This window comes from Pteropus vampyrus, unplaced genomic scaffold (assembly GCF_000151845.1).
Source record: "Pteropus vampyrus isolate Shadow unplaced genomic scaffold, Pvam_2.0 Scaffold50, whole genome shotgun sequence".
Taxonomy (NCBI): Eukaryota; Metazoa; Chordata; class Mammalia; order Chiroptera; family Pteropodidae; genus Pteropus; species Pteropus vampyrus.
The window spans coordinates 4914803-4936891 of NW_011888831.1; the positions used below are offsets into that span (position 1 = coordinate 4914803).

The 22089-nt window shown below is 45.0% G+C and overlaps 1 protein-coding gene across 4 annotated transcripts in view; it reads right to left on the reverse strand.

Moving 5' to 3' along the window:
• Nucleotides 1–13136: 13136 nt before the first annotated feature.
• VPS53 (VPS53, GARP complex subunit) overlaps nucleotides 13137–22089 on the reverse strand; it is an 89100-nt gene continuing 80147 nt past the window's right edge. For all 4 annotated transcript variants that reach the window (XM_023530530.1, XM_023530529.1, XM_023530532.1 and 1 more), the window contains 3 exons: nucleotides 17847–17984; nucleotides 16202–16306; nucleotides 13137–15699 (listed from right to left, as the gene is read on the reverse strand). In XM_023530530.1, the coding sequence (XP_023386298.1) occupies nucleotides 15529–15699; nucleotides 16202–16306; nucleotides 17847–17984 (414 nt within the window). In that variant the 3' untranslated portion in view covers nucleotides 13137–15528. The remainder of the gene's footprint in view (nucleotides 15700–16201; nucleotides 16307–17846; nucleotides 17985–22089) is intronic.

A 22089-nucleotide genomic window follows, 5' to 3' on the forward strand; every position in this document is an offset into this window, starting at 1 on the left:
GGGCCCGGCAGGCGCTACTATCTCGAGCCCTGGCGGTCTGTGGAAGCCAGAGCGGAGCCCCGGCCTGCGGAGGCTTGGGGAGCCAGCCGAACCCAGCGAGCAAACAACTGGAAATTATTAATAGTTAATGCGCTTCATATGGCTCCAACCTCCTCTTGGCTTAGCAGGGCGGGCTTTCAGTCTGCCTCTGGCTCTCATTTCTGCCCCGCAGGAAAAGAGGGCCTACTCCGTTTATCCTCAGGGACTCCTGCAGCGACACCACTCCCTGGCCTGACTGCTCAGCTGAACAGGCTGTGGCCACACCAAGCAAGAAGAGTCTACGGTGGGCACAGACTGGGACCTTGAAAAAGATAATCAAGCTCAGCAGGCTGCCCAAGGGCTGTCTGAAGGGCTGTAGGCTCCTTGATGGGGGCCACTGCTCTTCACTAATAGAAGTTCCCACCTAAAACACAGACTGGGGATTTCTCCCCTCTTCTTTAGTTTGACCGAGAGACCCTATCTGAGTGGGAACTCCTTTCGGTAGCTGCCAGCTGTAGAACTGGCTGTTCTCAAAGCTAGTACTTTTTCTCACAGAGCTCTGATTATCAGTAGGCATAGGATACTCCCCCCCACACACCAGCCACCCTAAACTAGGGAATTTGGGTGGGTGCTCAGCTAAGAGCCTCAAGCTGGAACTGTGCCCAGACCTCAATGGAAAGTGCCAGCTCTAAAGAGGAGTCCTGCCCCCGGGGCTAGGGGACTTCCCTAACCAGATGAGAGGTGGGCTCTGTGCATGCCACACAATGGCAGCCTGGTCTATGTCTCACAAAACAAACAAACAAACAACAACAACAACAACAACAACAAAAACAAAGGATACTTGTTCTACTTTCAACCAGTTAAAGTCAGAATTTAGAGCAGGTAGATGTTAGAGATTTGTTGGCAAAATTGAGTTATTCTACTCTCCTCACTCATTATTTTCAGGTAAAGAAATAGAGGAGGGACTTGACTTGACCCAAGTCACACAGCTAGTATAAGGCAGCTTGCCTCGAATCCTATCCCCCATGGAGAATAAACCCTGGTACATGCCTGTGTGCTGGGAGGTTGTTCCTTCATTTAAGGCCCGTGGGAATAGATTACAGAATCATAGCCCTGGATTAATGGTTAGCACAAAGACGTACTGTACTGTAAGCAGTGGGTCTTAGAGGTTGGGCCAACTATGTAGCTACACCTCTCTACCCCTGTTGATTCCACCATCTGAACACCCCAGGCTACCCCGACCCAGGGCATCCCAGGAGGAATCGAAGTGTTTCCTGGGGTTGTGGAGAGAGTAGTCTGTTGGCGGAGGGAGGACTCGGTGTCCTGGGGGGAATTTGCCCACCAGAATTCCCAGGTAAATCCTGAGAACTCTCCTCGAAGCCTGGACAGGTTGGGAAAGGTGTCCAGGAAGATGGCAATTGCTCCAAGGAGGTGGTAGCCTTCAAGGTCATCAGCCTGTAAGAGGCGGAGGATGAGACTGAGGGAGGTACTAGGCCAGTGTAGCTGGTCTCTCCATCAAAGTGTGGATTGTTGTGGAGAGCTTGAGAGGGATCTCCACCTGAACCTGCTAAAACCCAGAGCCTGGGGGGAAACTGGCATTGCCACTTTCTGAGAGGAATTCTGCCAAGATGAGCAAGGCTGTGTGACACTGCCAGCCTTGGAGGGTCTGGGAAGATCAAAGGGACATCTTTGAGGCACCCCTTCCTTCCTGGCAGTGGGGTCATTAAGCAGCTGGCCCAGGATTTCACATGAGCATTTTGGCCCTCAAACCAGATCCAGGAAGCATCCACACCCTGACCTCCATCCTATAAAAGTTCTGTCTGATCTCCAAGAATGAGCTCTCCCCAACTCCAGAAGGGCTTCACGAGCCCAGATTCTCAGGCCTCAGGACAAAAGTACCCATCATGGCCTCCTTCCCTATGGAGGAGCCCTGCATTGATACACACACAAGAAACTTGAGGGGCTTGAAGAGGAATCCAGTCCCAGGACCTGACACTGACAGAGAAGTAGGAGTGCATGGTCCCATATAGACTCTCCTGAATCAATCAGGTGCCTCCTACCCAATAAGCTACACCAAAGTCTGATCCTCTGTGACTCTCAGAATTCTCTTGAGCCAATCAAAAGACAATGAGGAGGGACCTCAGGTTTGTCCACTCTTTGTCCAGACTGTTTTCTAGGAGCTCAAAGATAAGTCTGAGCTGACTGGAAGCTACATGGGAATCAAGCAGAAGGTGGGGAGCACCTTTGTCCTGGCTAGGCATCCTGCCCACACTGGCATTTTTGAAACTCATGGCAGTCCGGGTGGAGCTGCGCAGAGGTGTTCTTACAACAGAAACCATCTAACTTCAACCATGCCATGAGTCCTTCTAGGTGAGAGAACAGGGGGACTCCATTCGTAACTATGTGGGAGCTGTGCAGCTCAGACCCTGGAGGTTGGCTGTGTTTCCTCAGCCCTGGGCAATGAGTCCTTGGGAAGATCCCCACTACCTGTGCTCATCATTGTCCTCCAACTTATTCCAGATTGCTTTCTAACAGATGTTTCTTTAAAAAGCTCTAACCAAAGCTTGGGAAAGACCACAGATTCCACCTTTACTCCCTCCTGGTCCAGGTTCAAAGACAGGCCTTCTTTTGAGGAGCAGCTGAGGTGTACCTAGAAATCAGGAATGAGTTACACAAAACAAAGCGAGATCACAGAGCCTGAATAGAGTGGCCATTTCTCAAAGCTGTTCTTTCAGAGGGGGTCATTGTCACCCTGCCTGGTCAGAGACCAGTGTCCTCATAGGACTTGGCTTCTGGCTTGAGTTCTTTCCCGGCAGGGTCTGAGGCAAAAAGCTGCCTAACGATGAATGCCAATCCTTCATGTTCCCTTTTTCTGCACTAAATTAAGCTGATGCCCGAATGGGAGTTGAGTCAGACAAGAACAGGGCAAGACCCCCACATGGCTGCTGCTTATTGTTTTAGAACAGCTTGTCTTCAATCAACCCAGCCAGAAAGCGGATTAAAAACACTGCCGGCTCCAACATGCTGGCTCGCAGCCAGTGCCTGTGGGCCCTTGCAGTCCCAGTCCCCTGGGTCCCGGTGTTTGGGGATCATGATGCTGTGGATTTGCCTTATTACTGAATCAGGTCCCCCCTTTCCTTCCTATGTACCCATGTCAACCAAAATGCTTTAAAAAATAGAACTTTATTTTGTTTCCTTAAGTATTTTCAGATTAAGGTTATGGTTTTCAAAGAACATTGAAAGGGACCTGCCAAGTTCAATAAAGGAACGGAATTAAAAAGACGTACGTGGACATGACACAGCCCACAGGAGTGTGTGCACAGGCCACTGGTGAGGTGGGTGTACTGCGTGAGCCCCTGGCACTCACAGAGGTGGCATGATCCAGATAGAGCCAAGGGAAAAACGTAGTTCTGGCTTGGCCATTTCAGAGCGAAGTGGGCCTGAGAGAACAGGCCAGCTCCTTTTCTGATTTTTCAACTGGGAGACCACCAAGTTAGGTGGGGAGATAAGATCTGACCCAGCCCAGCTGGCAACACCAACCCAGACACCAAATGCAGCTTAGGGTGAAGTCAGGCTGATGTCGCCTGTGTGACAAACCCAGGACCCCAGTCAAGTTCAGGCTCCATCCCCGAGGCCTCCTATTTGTAAGCTGAGAGTTAGTCTCCCAAACACTCCCTAGTTACACAGAAAAGAGCCGTGGCCTCTGCAAAATAAAACCCAGATGGGCTTTTGCAAAGAGCTAGGGCACATGGCCTCCTTGGAACTGCATCAATGCACTTGCACTGCTGGCCCCGTTCTGCGTATTCACACTGGACAAGGACTTGCAGCCCAGAAAAATAGCCTTTAGTTGAGCAATTGAAGTTAAGACCCTTGGCTCCTTGGCTGAAAGGCATGATAGAAGGGTGTGTTGTCATTATCCCTGGGGAAAAAACGGCTGGTCTGCTCAGCCACACTCCAAAGCAGCCTCAAGACTCCGTGGTGTTTCAGGACCACCCGGGGATTCGGGTCTGTAGGGGACGAGTGGGAAGAGATGGAGAATGGGAGCCCACGGGGGTGGCCAGTTGGCTCCACAATGGCGGTCTGACCCACTGTGTCCTTCCTGGGAGCCATAACCCATAACTGTGCTCCTCTCCTACCCCAAATTCAAAGCAGACTACACACAGACAAGAGGTGGCTGTAGTTTGCAGCTATGAACTGTTGAGAACTCCTGATACTTGCTGAAGACATTTACATGCCTTTGAAAAATGTTTTTTAGCTTTGAGTCTTTACTGGAAATTAGCCGGTAGTGGGGAAAAAAAGAAACTTGGGGTGAGCAGAGAGATACCCCAGGTTATATCTGTGTCTCATGTTTTCTCATGTTTTCTCAGGTCATATCGGCTGCAAGCGTTAACTGGAATTTTATTGCTTCTTGTCCTGAATTTTTGCAGGGTAACCCCAATCTCTGACAAGTATTTTTGGAACTCTCTGAAGGTGTCTCTCATATGCTCATAAATAAATCTGGTTGTACACATGGGATGCCTATTGTTAATTTTCTTTTTCTTTTCTCGCCCCACCGCCCCATCCTCTAGTTCTGCCGAGTTGTATGACGATGTCCCACCATGGCCCTCCGACAGGCTGTCCTTGCTGAGACCCTGTCTAGGCACCTAGAAGAGGCCGCGGTCATGCTGCTGTGGGCACTGACTCTCTGCCCTTTGCCTGGCACTGCCTGAAGCCCTAGGCACTGCTGCCATTAGTGGCGGTAGGGGCAGGGTCCTGTAGCTGGAAGGTGCCAGAACTGTGCAGCAAAGTGCCTCCTGCCCCTTCTGGTTACGTTTATTGGGTGATACTGAAGCAGTGTGGCTTCCTTTATGCCTGCCTCCTGCCCTAGGATTCAAACGTGAACTCTGCAAGTTTAGACCAAGAGACAAATAGTAAAACAAACAAACAAAAAACCCCTTGGGATTCCAAATCCCCCTTCCCTGAGCCAGGCCTTTCCTTCTGGACCCTTCTTTTAGTAAATGGAGACAAGCTGTTAGTTCTCTTTTTACACTTGTAATGGGTATTGTTTTGTGACTATGAACTCTGGCTTACAAAATGTTAATGCTCTTCTTATTTTTTTGACTGAACTCAATTTAGCTCATGGGCCCCCACTTTCTCTCAAGATTGGAAAACTGTCTTGCTAACTCAGTGTAGTTTCTTAACTTCTGGGAAATAATGGTTTTGGAGTAAGTACCACTCTCATCTTTCCCTTTTGCCTGGGTGACATCTGGTGAGGCTTATATAACATTATGGCAGCAAGGATGGGGTGGTTTGTAATGACCTGGTCCATGGTCTTCTTTCTACCTCTATGGTCTCTAATGAGGTATAACTTATTCTGCTTTGCTATGGAAAGCCATCTTCTGCTTTTGATGTCCATGTGCCAAATGTTCTGGATCCTAGTTGTCCCAACCGAAGGTCTCCTCCAATGAGCTGCCCTTTCGTTATTTCTGGGAGCTTGGGAGCCACCACCTCCCCATGATGGGGTATGAGAGACTCTGTGAGGTGCATCCTTCCTTAGGCCTATCTGACTGGACAACCTTCTTGGACACTGTTTCTCTTCCTTCAGGTGCTGTGTTGAACACAGCAAACCTCCATGGGGCCTGCTGTCTCCCAGGGTAATTGCTGGAAGCCAGGCAAGGGCTTCTAGACCAGGATTTCTCTCAAACGTAAGGGGGTGTTTCTCTTATCCTGGGGCTCAGCCCAGAGTGGTAAGGTTTGGATTTCTTCTCAGGGGCCTATCAGTCTCTAAAAAATGTCATATTCCCTGTTGTTATTCTCACCTGCTGATCATTTTTCTTTAATGGAAAAAAATGTTTATGTCAAGACGCACTGTCCCTATGATGATGGTATGGATTGTATGCAAAGTCCTCCCGAATTTTGGCTCTTAAAATTCTAAAGTACACTTTTAGACTAAGGAAAGGAACAAAAACAAAACCAAAAAATACCATTCCAATACTCTCGCATTGACAGCCACGGCTTTCAAAGGTTCCTTCTCTATTATAGAATCATAAACGTCTATACGGGAGTTCAGAAGCTAAGAATTTAATCTCCATACCATCGCCATCAGAGGAGAGTACATATAAAACTCCCTGCCTGCTGCTGGAGTGGCGGGGAAGGGGCAGAGGTAAAGAATAGGAGAGATGCCTAATTTAATTTCAAAGTATTCCTCTCTACATGTACAAAAGATGACCAGTGCTTTCATGAATAAACCAACAAGGCATGTCCTTCAGGAGCCCTGACAGCAAGGGAAGCCGCAGGTCTTTTGCTCAATAAGAAAGCTTTTTTGCAGCAAGACACAGTACTGTTGGGTCACATTTGATTTTGTGCAATGAAAACCAAAAAGGAACTTTTGCTTACCACGTTTCTACAGATAGAGCTGCAACTACATCCTCTAGATCAAGAAGCAGGAAAAAACATCTAGGGTAAGTGAGGATGTGGAGAAGCGGGCACACACGCACACTGCTGATGGGAGTGTGCAGCAAAACAATCTTTAGAGAGGACATTTTGGCAAGAGCTAGCAACATTTTAAATGTACATGTCCTTTACTCTTTTTAAAATGGGACTACAACAATTTTAGGAGAATATCCTATAAAAAGGTGAGCACCAGTAAACAAAGATACTTACAGAAAGATTTTCACTGATGATGTGTTTCTGATAGCCAAAAAACAGAAACCACTTATTTGTAAATTGATAGGAGACTGGCTAAATAAACAATGGTCTATCTGAACTACAGAACACCATGCAGTCATTAAAAAGAATGAATAGATCTATAGATGCTGAGGAAAAAGATGTCCAAGATATATTGTTTAACTGCAGAAAAACATGCAAATACGCTTAATATTAATATTAATTCTGTTTGCAAAACACTCCTCTCCCCACAGTATAGGTACAGAGAAAGTCTGGGAGGAGAGTAGGACTTCTGATATGTTTCCATATTGTTTTAATTTATTAACATGAATACTTACGTTGTACTTTAAAAATTAGTATTACTAAAGCAATATTTTACCAGGTAAAGAAAAACAGAAGCAGAAACACGCAGAACCATCAGTTACCAGTTGTGAGTGAGGAGGCCAGTGGGGTGAGGGTTACGCCAGGTCTTTCTGAGAAACCCTCAGAGCAGAGAGGAACTCAGTGGGCCGAACCAGGAGATGGTAGAGAAGGGCTTCCACGTGCTGAACTCCACCTCCCAGGCCTTATGGGAACTGAGTCTTAATTTGTTGGAGCAAAATAGATTTTCATTTGATTTCTGTGACTGTTGTCTTAATTAATAATTAAGAACTTTTTTTCCCCCCCGATAAACTAGCCATATTGGTTGACAAAGGGAGTTGTCAAGGGCGACTGACTCTAAGGCCTTGACACCGAGGAACTAGGAAAGGAAGGTGGTGCCATTTAGAGATGGGGAATTCCAGGAAGGGAGCTGAGTTTCACCGGAGATATTACACATGAGCTAATGATGGGACATGCAAGTGGACTGGAGTCAGCTGAAGGGGAAGGACATGAACTAAACATCTGAAAAACCTCGGAAGGCATAGCTGGTGTTTACACCTATTATAGGTACATACGTTTTCTGAGAGTCTAGAATGAAAACCACAGGGGGCCTATGACCTTGGAGCTTGTTCATGGTCAAGGGATAGAAGGACAGGAAAGTCAGTGAAGGAGACCAAGAAGTATTGGAACCAAGAAAGCCAAGCATCAAAGGAACTACGGGGGACTTCCTAGCGGGAGGGGAGACTCATCAAATAAATGGAGAGTGCAAAAGGAATGAAAGTTCCCCAAGAAGATCATCAGTGACTCTCAAGAGAAGTTTCTGGAAGGTAGTTGAGATGGATGCTGAATAGGAGGAAATGCACATGGGGGAGGGGGGATGGAGGCGGTGGCTGTAGATTTCATTTGAAATGGTAACAAAAGCGACAAGAGAAGCCACATGGAGGCTGGGAGTGGGTTAGGGGGGTGGGGAGGAGGGGGCAGGATCAGAGAAAGTGCGGACATCCCTGCTCACCTCCGCAGGCAAAGCAGGAAAGGGGACAAGCTCTGAAGAACTTGCTGGGGAGGAGGGTGAACTCCAGGGAAGGCTAGCTAGGGCAAGTGGCATGGTGAGTTGAAAGTGGGACATACAAGGCTGGCTTAGATTTTGCCAGTCCTCTTTCACAGTGGGGGTCAGCAAGTGATCGAAACTCTCAGGGCCTCGATTTCCCATCTGCAAAATGAGAGAATTTGACTGAAGTCCTAAAAACAAATAAACCAACATACCACCCAATGCTGATGCTCCGGCTCAGAGCTTCTCTCCTAGAAAGCTGGGCCACTGCTATAGTGCCCAGCAAATGCCCACACCAATCCCTTAGTCCTGAGGCTGTGGGAGGTACGGGGTGCCCTGAAGCAGCCACAGTCCCCGGGCACATCGTCTCCGGCCCCAGCAGCCTCTTCAACTGATCTGCCCCAGTGTGGGGCAACGGGAGCACAAATGTTACAATTCTTGTTTCAGGTCCTGACAAAGTTGGGCGGCATTGCATACACAGCCATGCAAGGCTGCAGATATCAGATTTGGGGGTTGTGGGGGTTTTGAAAGAAGAATGGGCTTCCTTTGAAATGTTGCCTAAGTTCCCTCTGCTCTTTCCAGTCGCACTGTTCTTAGAACACAGCATGCCTTGCGTTCTGATGTCCTTTCTAAAGGCAGGTTGTCTCCACCCAGGAGGTGGCCCCCAGGGCTACTTGCACAGGATCTGGGTGTCAGATCAGATGTATTGTTGAGTGGGTGGTGAATTTCAAATGAAATGGTGTACTTTCCTGTACAAAAGTGACACAGCCAAACCTCCCCCTCCCATCTAAGGTCAGTAAAACCACACCCAGCGGCTATTAATGAGGGTAGCAGCTTCCAAAGTGACTTCTGGGGAAACCTGGAATTCTTCAGAGATGTTTTGGTGGGCGAAGGAGCTCCACAAAGGTTTGATTCTAACTTCCCTTTAAGAATGCATATTTTTCTTGGAAGCTAAGCAGGATCAGGCTTGGTTAGTACTTGGATGGATGACCACCTAGGAAGACCAAGTGCTGTAGGTATAAAAAGTAAACAAAATAAAAAATAAGGGATTGTAAGCTGACAAGGTCCTTGCAATCTGTGAGGTCAACCAAGGGTTGCCTCACCTAAAAAAAAAAAAAAAAAAAAAAAAAGAAGGCATATTTTAAACCTATCCTATAAACTGAATATTAAAAACTGTTAACAACACAACGTGCATCCTCAAATGTGTTATAGGCGCAAATGTAAGATTACAAAGACGCTCTTTGTGTTAACCTGCGCTGCCAGGGCTGTTGACGTCCATGTCTTCCTCAGGATAAAAAGTCCTCATCATGTCTGTGTAACTGGAGTATCTGGGCGTGGAAGGAAGGCTGTTTAAAAAACAAAACAAAATGGATACTATTTGCAAATTCTTGGCTGAATTAAATCAAGATTTCTCTATGCTGTGCAACCAAAGCAAAACACAGAAATAAAATGGATGCCGGGGTTGGTAATATATAACTTGTCATCCCTAACCTTAGATTTAAAATGCTTTCTACTTACAGAGATAGTTTCAATGTTCTCATTGATTGGCTTTCAAAGCTATTCGAACTCATAAAATATATTAAAAAATTTTATCTGTTTTTGTAGAGTGAGAGTCCCATGTAACATTGTCTTATAAATCTAAAAACCACTGATGTGGTGCAAAGATCACAGATGATAGAATGAGACCTGAGCCAAATCCGGGCTCGGCCACTTCGTAGCCACTAGCTTTGGGCATGTCATTTGCCCTCCAGGTCCCATATCTACAAAATGGAGCTAATCATATCTACTAAACAGGGATTTTTATCTGCTATCATAATGTATCTAAGATATAATAAATATTAATAACTAGTTCCCTCTTCCCCACCCCCAATGTGTGCAGATAGCATCGCAAGGCCCAGACCTCTCAGTCCCCATCATGATCAAAGATATTATTTGCAGGCCAGACAGTAGCTGGGAACAGCTAAGGCCCAGGGCTAAGCTGACTTGACCTTAACTGCCATCAGCACCCTTCTCTGACAACAGAGCCAGCCAAGCTTGGGATTCTTTAAAAGAAGCGTAAGCAATGCAACAGGTCAGGGGTATGAGGCTGTGGGGGTATCTCTGCGTGTGAACTCATGTTTCTTTATACATTTCACATTTTCTTCCATTCGTCTGTTAAAGCTCTTCAGTGGCTGCCCCAGTCAGCCAATCACAGCACTTGAGTTTGTGAAGAATTCTGTGGCATGCAGTCTCTTTAGCAGCTGGTACGCTTCCCCTCTCCCTGAGAAGTGCCTTCCTTTTCCATCAGCACAAAACAAACAAGTGGAAGAAGCTAGAGTTTCTCGCCACCACTTCACCTGGTATCCCTGAAAGTTGCAGCCCACTTTGCAAATACTTTTCTTGGCCCCAGAAGTCAAGGGAGGTTTGTTGAGAAGCTGTTCTTAATTTCTTACTTGTTGAAAAATTACCCAAAACAGGAGGAGGCAGGGCAATTGTGCAAATTCCATTTGATTACTGAGCAGAAGCTACCAGAGCCCTCAGATTAAGTGATAAACATTCCTAGGGGACAAAGCATTTAACAGTTTTCACTTTACTATCACTCTATCACCCAGCATTCTCTATACCCAAAGAGGATTTAAAGAGCCAGATGAGTACTTTCCGGCTGATTACAGGGATTCAGCTGGCCTTGGGAGAGCTCTAAACTGAATGGCAACTGCAATGTAATCCCAATAGCTGGCCAACCTCAGCCTTCCCAGTTCGGACTGCCTGTCCCAAGACAATCTCTCTCGAGTCTTTTGGGCATTGCAGGTCAAATAAAATAAAATGGGTACAGGAAAGAATTTTGTCCCTGCCATGGATAGCCACTTGAAGTCTGGTCTGTGGACACCAGACACCATATGTAAAAGAATTTGTTTTGGAAGGAAGCCTTCGGCAACCTAATTTGCATTCAGAGGAAATGTGCTACATTTTCCACAACAGGCAGTCCAGCCAACAGCACCAGGAGGGAGGAAGCTCCCTCTCTGTCCGCAGGTTTATCCCTGAGTGCTACGGAAATAGCAGCTGCCAGGAGAAGGAGAACAGAGGACAGGGAGTCTTTTAATACTCTTGAATGAGTTGGATATCACGTTCATGACCTAAAAAGGCAATGGTTAGTTATTCCGATGCTTGCTGCGGATGCAGCCTGCACACAGCAGCAGCAGAGTATGTTATATCATCACTTGGCCATTTTGTTCAAGCCCACCCACCTGGTGTTACACACCGACCATCCAGTCCAACAAGCCACTTGTTCAGGCCTGGCAAGTGACAACGAACACTTCACATGTTATTCTGCTTTATGGCTTACAGGCCATGTGCACATAAGCTGGTCTTGTGTGAACTTCACAGCCCTACTGATTATAATCCCCTCTCGCATATCTTGAAAACTGAGGCTCAGAGGGTCAATGACTTGCCCCACATCAAAGTGCCAGAACCAGACCTGGAGGCCAGGTGTTCTGTAGAAGTTTCCACTCCGAGGCTGCTTTTGTTACAAATGGACACGTTCTTCATATCCCACTGCTTATGCTCCACTATGTAGGTGAGAAGGAAGAGAGCCCGGCAGGTAAATCATCTTGTACTGCTCTTTTAGGTGGGTTATATGGAAGTGTTTCTTTTCTCACCAGACTGATCCCTGGCTACCCTATTAAAGTGGGTAGCTGGTGAAAATAAAGAATGGAAACCAGGTAATATCTCAAAGCCAACCTAACAGCAGTGCTGCAACAGATTTTCCACTGCTGGAAGAAACGTCAGACTTCCCAAAAAGTTCACTGCAGAATGCCCACCCAGTTATTAAGGAAATGGGATTAACTTACTGCATACAGGAGAGAAATCTCTTGGTAGTCACATGGAAAAGCAGGCTGTGATTGGAACTTTAATGTGGAGAAGGGAAAGTCAACAGGGTAGAAATTCAGAGCACAAGGTTTCCAAATCAGCAGCAGAACACCTTACGCATATTTACAGACTGGGTTTCCACCACAGTTGGATGTGCTAGGAACTCACTGATGAACATCACATTCTGTTTCGTGCACTGCTTCCTTAGGAAGGGGCACATCTCACCAGGGAGAAGGGCAGATGCTGAGAGCGGAGTCCAAGGTTCATAGGCTTGCTAATTCTTTCCTATAGTCCGTTCTGTTTTCTGTCAACGGTAAGGAAATACATCCTAGCAAATGACATCCGGTAATGCTTTAATTAACTGTAGTATTTTATGCTCCAATATGTACCAAGAAATTACTTCCAGATGGGGAAACTGAAAGATATTTACATGAAAAAGCAATCCCTTTATTTTAAGGAAACTGGTAACTCCCATAGGTATCGAACTTTGAGGGTCCAGGAGTCTATCCCGATGAGTACTAGAATGAGATTGGAAATTTTTATTTACTATATAAAATGCAACAGTACTCTTTATGCATGCCAGCTTTTCATATGCCCATATTTCCAAGGCACTGTGTAAGTGGCCCGATGCAGTTCTCATAATTTTATTTTTAGCCATCTCACTTGGAGTAGACAAGAAGTGTGAAACACTTGCTTTCACCCTCAAGCAAGCTAGTTATTTTAGAGATTTCTCTTCCTAGGGAGTGGCATTACATTTCCAGCTGTGAGGTTTTGGCATTTTCTCTAGCATTCTATAAAGAGGGAACTAGGTTTTCCTGTCCAGTCGAAATTCGGGATAAGCTGGTATAATATCCCTCTCACCGCTCAGCAGCCTCAGACCCACTCACCCTGTCTGCCCTGTAGCTGTCACGCTGGTCTTTGGCGGTCTGCTGTCAGTCCTGCTTGTCTGCACTGAGGAGCCACCCTAGGCATGGGAAAGTGGGCACCCTCTTCTGGGTGGCGGGCAAAGTCCTAGGTACTGGTTCTGTGTTCTTCAAGGAAGGGAGGAGTGCCGATAGCTTTGATTCCAGAACTGAATTTGAAGGTCAAAGCACCCTGTCCTTCATGGTTCCCGTTTCACTGTTATGATCCCAATAGGACTTTCTCCAGCCTGGGCACCTCTAAGCCGGCTCTCAGGAAGTCTGTCCATAATAAGAGCAGCAGTGAACTCTACATCAAGTATAAATTATTAATATTTATTTTAACCACATAAAGTGACTTCAAAGTTTTTTTTTTTAAGGGGCTACAGAAAGTGGGAGGAACAAACAATAAGTTTAGCTTAATAACAGAGTTGTTAGTTACCGTTTTTACCAATGTATGCCCCTTTATATTTGAAGTGACAGTAATAAACCTTCTCTTTGGGGCTGGTTCAACTAAACAGGAAGAATCCGAGTCAGTACGGGGAAAGCACAACTTCTGACATGGTCCCTACTGTTAACACAAGTTTAAAATGAAAGCTGCTGGCTATCAGGAAAGAATCTTTACCATGTTGGTTAACAGCTCAACTGTACAGTAATTACACTTGCTTAGAGAGACAGAAAAAATACACGTTTATGAAAATGTGCTATAGGAACCATTCGCTATATCAAATTTCTCTCTATTGCAATGGTTCTTAGCAAGGAATAAACAGTATCATCACCTACAGAATTTTTCAACTTACATGCCAGGCCCCACTCCAGACTTACTAGTTCAGAATCTCTAGGCATCTGTATTTGTAAAAAGAGACCCAGGTGATTCTGATGCATATCCCCAGCTGAGAAACATGGTCTGTCCTTAAAAGATGCACACAGAGCATTCAGACCCCGTCAATGAGACATTTAACATAACTCCTACTGACATCTGTTGACTCCTTGGAGATTACTGACAGCGCAATAAATCAAGAAAGCAACTTCCCTGGCTACGACCACCAACTGGCAGAAAACAGGGCTTGACATCTCAATGCCATTATGAAGCGGTCCAACAAATGAATCCCCCAAAATGACTCAAAAGTGTGGATCTGTAAACACCAAGAGTGACAAGAACCAGGTGCAGCAGCCCACTGGCTTTCCTGGCTTCCCAGGTCAGTCACAGATGGCTGAAGTGACTATGCTGTTTGGAGACGGAACCACTGTTCCCTTTTTTTAAAAGTGGGAAGAGAATGTTAACCTCAATTAGTGCTGGCTGTGTAACTTCACTGCACTGCAGCGACACGACGGCTGTCTGGGCACAGTGAACTCCATCTACTGAGTTGCCAGGTGCTCTCTCCACTCCTTCCCCTCCCTTCCTGTACTTTTCATATTTAGCCATCTTTTCCTAACTGAGCTCAGCTAAAGGCCACACCTCTTTCTTCCACTGCTTCTCAGTGTTCTCGAGTTTGAGATGCTCAATACATGAGTCAGACTAGCAAGACCAGGTTGGAGGGTGATGAAGAAATGAGGCCCAGGAGCAAAGTTGGGGCTGATAGACTGAGTCTGGGCAAAGGGCTGATGGAGAGGGAAGGGTAACAGTGCAGAGTGGTTATAGTGGGAAGATAAGAAGGGGAGAAATAATTATAGTTTCTGGTCAGATTTTCAAACCTTAATGTTTCCCACTGTACGGCTGTCACAAATTTCAGGGATTTTTAGGTAACTTCCTCCATCCTGAGTCTTATCTAATAGTCCAATTTTATCCTGAGGCCTGTTACAGGCATTCTCTGTAAAGAACTCCATCTTCCTCCTTAGCTCTGACCCTACCTGGCCAACAAATTGTTCGTAATTCCTGAACAAATGCTGAGTCACAGTTAATGGAGGCTTGGTTTCCAGTGAACCGGATGAATCAGGGCAAACATGTTGCCCATTCTCATGATGGGGGATGACGTACCGAAAGCCCCATGGCAGAGAGGGAACCTGCTTCCAAGGCCTGGCGCATATAATCCTCTTGGGTGAGAGACACAGAGGAAATCCTCCCTTAGACGTACATGGAGAGGGAAGTGGAGATTACTGAGAAGTAAGGGGAATAAGGGAAATACTTGGCCACGTCATGAAAAGTACCAGAAGCAAAATATGCACACAAGCTGGGATTTACACAGAAGAGTGCTCCTGCTTCCATTTCCTTCATAAAGTAAGGCTGGTTTCCTATACCTGTAATCTGCCATGTCGTTAACTCGGAACAACCTCAAATAGTGGCAGAGGAAGGGGTGAGATCCAGGCTTTGTCACTCAAGTTGCCTGGACAGGTGCATGGTAGGGAATAGGGCCACGTGCCAGAGGGTGTTACCGCAGAGAGAGGCTACGGAATCGGCAACAACCGGACCAGTCGAGAGCAGCCCAGAAACAGCAAGTGAAGGGCAGGGACCTTTCACCCAAATGCTGCCTCTGCTGCAAGAATCGGAGATCGTTGAAATTGCCTTTTTATAACCTGGCCCTTACTTGCTTCTCCGATTAGGACAGGAATTAAGACAGGGCATGGGAGAGACACATTAACAACCCAAATGTCTCAGGCAGTTTCGAGATTGGCAATCTGAGAGTCGGGGTGAGCACAGGAGAGGTGGGGGGCTTCCAGGGAGCTGGGTGCTCAGGGTCGCTGGCCAGGGGAAAAAGTGCCCCTTTTCTGCTCCTACAGTCTCTTCTTAATTAGTTTCTCTAGTTTGCGGATGCGAGATGATTCCTGTTCTGGCGTGGGAGCCAGTAGGGACAGGGAGCTGGAGCCTTCTGGCCCTGAGGGCGGGGTGGGGAGCCTCTGGCGAAAGAGCTCCAGCATGCAGCTCTGCTCACTCCTCTTCAGCCCCTGAGGTGGAAAGAGAAAGGAGGATAATGAGAAGTCTGGCCCCAGGAAGGCCCTAGGGGAAAGTACGGCATCTGGTATGCTGTTAGTTGAGGCTCCGCCAACAGCATAATCACTCTGGGCTGAGGATTAACACTTTCCTCAGGGGAGTTACTGGCCCTGGGTAGTAGCCTGGGAAAGAAGCAGAGGAAGTAAAAAAGGTAATAGAATAGGAGAGAAGGGGTTGAGAGAGAAGAAAGGACAGGTAAACAGGGTGAGGAAACTGATACATCTTTTCATTCTGCTAAGCAGTGGTTCTTGACTGGGCTTGGAGGTACCATCAGAATCAGGAAGCTAATGTGCCCAGGATCCTTCTCTTCAAGAGTCCAGATGGCAGCATGAGGCCAGGCATATGCACTTTGAGGAAGCTCCCCAGGGGCCCATATCCACCCCCTGCCCCCCCCAGTTAAGGACCACTGTGTGTGAGAAGGATGTGCAAGTGGACAAAACGAGACACTGAGCTAACCTTCATGTCCAGTATCTTCTGGAAGGTTTCTGTATTGCAGTCCGTAAGGAGTTTGATGTAGTTGTCTACAAATACCACGGACGGTTCGTGGGGGGCCATCACTACCTATCAAGGGAGAGAGACAAAAGCAGGCCCTCAGGGAAAGCTCATGATTGGGGGGCAGGGGATCATCTCTTTTGACCTGCAAGCTGACCAGAGTCCATTATGGACTCTGCAAGATTTCCTTAAGCAGCAGCAACTCCAAACGCAGAAATGTCCTGATGGCCTACTTCATCTTAACATTCAATTAGAGCAGGATTTCCTAAATTTGCTGAATCATAAATATCACCTGGATTGCTTTTTAAGTGCAGGTTCTCATGTCCTTCCTCTGAAGATTCTAATTCTGAGGGCCTGGGATATTTAAAAATACCCAGTGATTTTTTTAAAATATTGGCACCATTTAGGAAACGCTGTTAGAGGGTCTACAGTTTGAGATGTTTTGTGGGTTTGTGGTACCTGATGTTTTCTATCTTCGCTTATCATTGTTCCTGAGGACTGGGCAGCAAAAGGCACTGTGGATTTAAGTGGATTTCCTTAAAAACAAAAACCCCAAAGCTGCCTTACCCTTTTCAAGACTTAAAATCTGGAACTTCATTTAACTACATTCAAGAAATATACAAGCAGCAGGAAAGTAATGGCATTGCAATCCTCACATTCATTTCCATTTGGTTTTGAAATGCAGTGTCTGATTTTCTTCCTCCAGCAGACTAGTTTTGTTTCCAACTCCTGAGAAATGTAACTCAGAATGGTAAGGGGTAGTTCACTCAGAAATTCTCTGCAGATAATTCCCAAACTCTGCTCTCCTCCCTGGTGAGTAAACCAGCTGTGGAAGGAACTGATTATCAGGCTGCTTCCAATTTCCTCAAGCCATAAGCTCAGGGTCTGTGCAGGACTCTCACCTGGTCCCACCAATGTCTCAGGTCCCACTGCTACTTTTTACTCCTGCCATCGTTTGAGTCATTCTATGTGGGAGACAGACCCAAAGAGCCTGCAGGCCCTAAATTTTTAAGAGCATTCCATGATAGCGTCATTTGTTCTCTAGCCTTCTCCCAAATAGGCCCCCTCTCTTCTCAACAAGAAGAGGTGGAAATCAGATGCAGGTGCCCAAGGCTTCGGACGTTCTCAACATCATCACCCCGTGTATAGTATTTTGTTAAATGGGGCTTTAGAAAACCCATTCGCTGATTAGAGTCAGTTGCTGAAACATCTGTTCAGAGTTCCCGTAAAATACAGTTTAGAAAGCCAAAGAAACTTATGTGGAAGGGAGTAACTGATAGCTGGGCCGGAAATTCCTGCTGAGAAGCAGAGAGACCCGACTTAGACACTGATTCACAGAGACAATCCCACCTAACTTCCAATCTTGGCCAAATCTTATTACAAGAGAATCTCATTACGACGAAAAATTCATTTGTCAGGAAGAATTAGGAACTGTCCACTGGCTTTCAACAATATCTGATGAGACCAGAATTTAGTTCCACCAAAGAATGTGAGACTGGTGGGGATCAGCCCTCACCTGTGTTTTCAAAACCAGTACTCCTTGGAATAAGCGATCAGACAAACAGCCCGAGGAAAGAAAGAGAAACTCTGTGGAAGACACGAGCCCCACCTTGAGGATCATCTCCGCCCGGGTCATGCCTTTCACAACAATCTTGGTGTAGCTGGCAGGTGCTTTCCTCACCACCTGTGAGCCAATGGAAGGTAGATCCAGCAGGACCATCTTCAGGGAATGGGTGTCCAGTAGCAGCTGTGGGAGCAAAGCAGAATCCCATGAGCCACTTCATATAGACACAACACCTAATATACCCATGATGATTAATAACATTTTTCTGATTTGAAAGGTAATACGTTCTCATCAGAGAAAACTCAGGAAAAAAAACGTAAAAGGAAAAACATTAGTTATAATTCCTATTACCCAGGACAAAATAAAAACAAGAAGCCAGAGTTAAATGTAATAGTCTCACCAGTCTGTGGGTATAAAAAACTAGAATTATATTGTATATACAGTTTTATAACCTGGCTTTTCCACTTAGTACCTGAAGGTTTCTGAATTCTATTTTACATCTTGGCAGTCTTTAAAAAAAAAAAATCATGATTTTTAATGGCTATATAGTACTTTATGGGGTGGGTGTGTGTGTGTGTGTGTGTGTGTGTGTGTGTGACTTTAGTGTATTTAACCATTTCTCCTATAATTTGTTTCTAGATTTTTATTATTACAAATAATGAATGCTGTGATGAACAGCTTTGTACATATAATTCTAATATGTCAATGGCATTTCCTTAGGAGAGTCTTTGGAACAGATCACAGAATAAGGACATTTTTGAGGTTCTTGATACATATCTTGAACTGCTTTCTAAATGAATGTACCTATTTACAAATCTGACAGTAGGGCAGACTGCATCATCATTGGCACTGGAAACTGTCATAAAAATCTTGCTTATTCAACAGGCAGAAAATGGTGACTCAGTATTGGTGTATTCTGAATTTCTTGAATGCCAGCGAAGATGTAGGAGAGTATACCAAATTTAAACATTAGTACCTTGGCAACGATCTGCTTTTTTTGTTGTTGTTGTTCCCTTGGATGCTAATTATTTGGGAGGACATCAGCTTTTCTGATTGCACACCAATTGCCAAGAATGATGCTAGGAATGTTTCATGTCATTTAGTCTTTACAAGATCCTGCCCTGTAGGTATTTATTGTTCCCATTTTATAGCTGAGAAAATCAAAGTTCCAGAGGTTAAATAACTTGCTAAAAGTATCTCACACAATGGATGGGAGGATGAGGTGGACAGGAAGCTGTATTTCCATTTCCTGCTGCCTAGGTAAGTGCTAGAGGGCAGTGTTGGCTTAGAGCTCATACTGTTGTCTGTTGAACCCATGTGTACTACGAACATGCTGCTCTTGGCAACCAGGTCACACAGAAATAACTGAAGCCTGATAACACTCTGGCCCATTGAGACAGTTTAAGAGAATGGAATCATATGCTCACCAACCAGACAAAGGTAGCCATGGGGCGACAGTCCCACGGCCACCACCACTACAACTCTGATGGTCAATCTTACGCTCAGGACAAGGCTTGCTGTATCTACACTGCCACTGGCTCTCAGAAAGCCTTCATAATTATATCAGGCAGGGATGGAATGGGATTTCTCTAGGCCCCGGGACACTGCATTCTCTCATTCCCTGCATTTTCCTATGGACAGGAGAATTAATGACTAAAGATAAGATAACCTCATTAGTGAGAACCACTATTAATGGTCATGGTGATTATGAAAATTTGGAGATTATATCAATGTTTTACTTGAAATAACTTAGATGAAAATATTACTCTTAAAAAATGGTGAGGTATCGACAAACTGATTCTAAAGTTTATCTGGAGATACAAAAGACCCCAAATAGCCAACATGATTTCGAAGAAGAAGAACAAAGCTGGAGGACTGACAGTACTTGACTTCAAGATTTATTAAAAAGGTACAGTAATCAGGACAGTATGGTATTGGTGAAAGCACAGATAAATAGATCAGTGGAGCAGAATAGAGAGCCCAGGAATAGACCCACACAAATAAACTGATCTTTCACAAGGGAGCAAGGCAATACATTGGAGCAGTCTTTTCAATGAATGGTGCCGGAGCAACTGGACATCCACATGCAAAGAAAATGAATCTAGACACAGACCTTGCACTCTTCACAAAAATTAATTCAAAATGGATCACAGACCTAAATGTTAAATGCAAAACTATAAAACTAGAAGATAACATAGGAGAAAATCTAAGTGACCTTGGTATGGTAATGACTTTTTAGATATAACACCAAAGACCTGACCCAAGAAAGAAATAACTGATAAGTTGGACTTCATTAAACTGAAAAACTTATGCTCTGCAAAAGACAATGTCAAAGGAATCAGAAGACAAGTCATAGACTGGGAGAACATATCTGTAAAGGATACATTTGGTAAAGGACTGTTACTCAAAATATACAAAGAACTCTTAAAACTCAGCAATAAGAAAACAAACAACTTGATTAAAAAAAAAAAATGGGTCAAAGATCTTAACAGATACCTCACCAAAGAAAATATACAGATGGCAAATAGGCATATGAAAAGATGCTCCACATCATATGTCATCAGGGAAATACAAAGTAAAACAATACAGGTCTCTCTTCAACTAGGCAGCGAGCAGCCTCCCCAGCACGTGCAGATCTTTGCGAAGACCCTGACAGGAAGGACCATCACACTCGAGGTCAAGCCCTGTGACACCACTGAGAATGTCAAAGCTAAAATCCAAGACAAGGACAACATGAGTGGATCTTGAGATAATCATGCTAAGCCAAATAAGTCAGACAGAAAAAGTTGAAAACCATATGATATCACTCATATGTGGGATATAAAACTCAAAGCAACAAACATGACAAACAGAGACGCATGGACATGGACTGTGGGTTAGTGGTTACCAGTGGGAAGCGGGGGCGGGAGAGGTAGATAGAGGAAAAAAGGGTCAAATGTTTGGTGACAAAAGGAAATCTAGGCTATGCAACTGCTCTAAAAAACACACAATGCAATATATATACGACATAGTGTTGAACTGTACATTTGAAACTTATCTGATTTTATTAATCAATGTCACCCTAATAATTTTTAATAAAAAAAATTAAAATTTCCTGCAACTGAGGAAAAAAATAAAATCCAAGACAAGGGGTGCATCCTACCTGACTTTTGTGGGCAAACAGAGAATGGCCACACTCTCTCAGGCTGTAATATCTAAAAGAGTCCACCCTGCACTTGGTGCTTCATCTGTGTCGTGGCATCACCGAGCCCTCCTTCCGCCAGCTTGCCCAGACGTACAACTGCGACAAGATGATATGCTGCAAGTGTTATGCCCACCTGCATCCCTGTTCTGTCATGTACCGCAAGAAGTGTGGCAACACCAACAACCTACGCTCCAGGAAGGTCAAATAAGGGCCCTCCACAGCCTCCTTGGCCTGCAGGGCGGCCTCCTGCCCAAACCCCTTGGCCCTAGGGCCTCAATAAAGTTTCCCTTTTGTTGATGGGAGCAATAAAAACCAAACCAAAACAATGATATACCATTATACATCTATTAGAATGGCCGAAATCTGGAATGCTGATACCACTAAATGCTGGTGAGGATGTGGAGCACCAGGAACTCTCATTGCTGATGGGAATGCAAAATGGTACAGCCATTTTGGAAAACAGTTTGATGGTATCTTATAAAACTAAACATAACCTTACCATACAATCTAGCAATCATACTCCTAGGTTTTGATCCAAAGGAGTTGAAAATTTGTGTTCACACAAAAACCTGCACATGATGCTTTTAACAGCTTCATTTATAATTGCCAAAAATTATGAAGCAACCAAGATGTCCTTCAGTAGCTGAATGGGTAAACTGTGGTATACCCTGATGGAGTAGTATTATTCAGTACTAAAAAGAAATGGGCTATCAAGCCATGAAAAGACAGAAGAACCTTAAATACACATGATCAAGTGAAAGAAGCCAATCTAAAAAGGCTACGTAATGTATGATTCCAACTATACGACATTCTGGAAAACTATGAAGACTATAAAGACAGTAAAAAGATCAGTAGTTGCCAGAGCTGGGGGTGGTGGGTGGGATGGTTAGGAGGAGCGCAGAGGATTTTTAGGGCAGTGAAACTACTCTGTATGACACTATTATGGTGGGTACGTGTTATTATACATTTGTCCAAATCCATAGAATGTATAATATCAAGAATGAACCATAGTATAAACTACAGACTTTTAGTGATGATGATGTGTCAATGTATGTCCACCAATTATAACAAATGTACACTCTGTTGGAGGATGTTGATAATGGA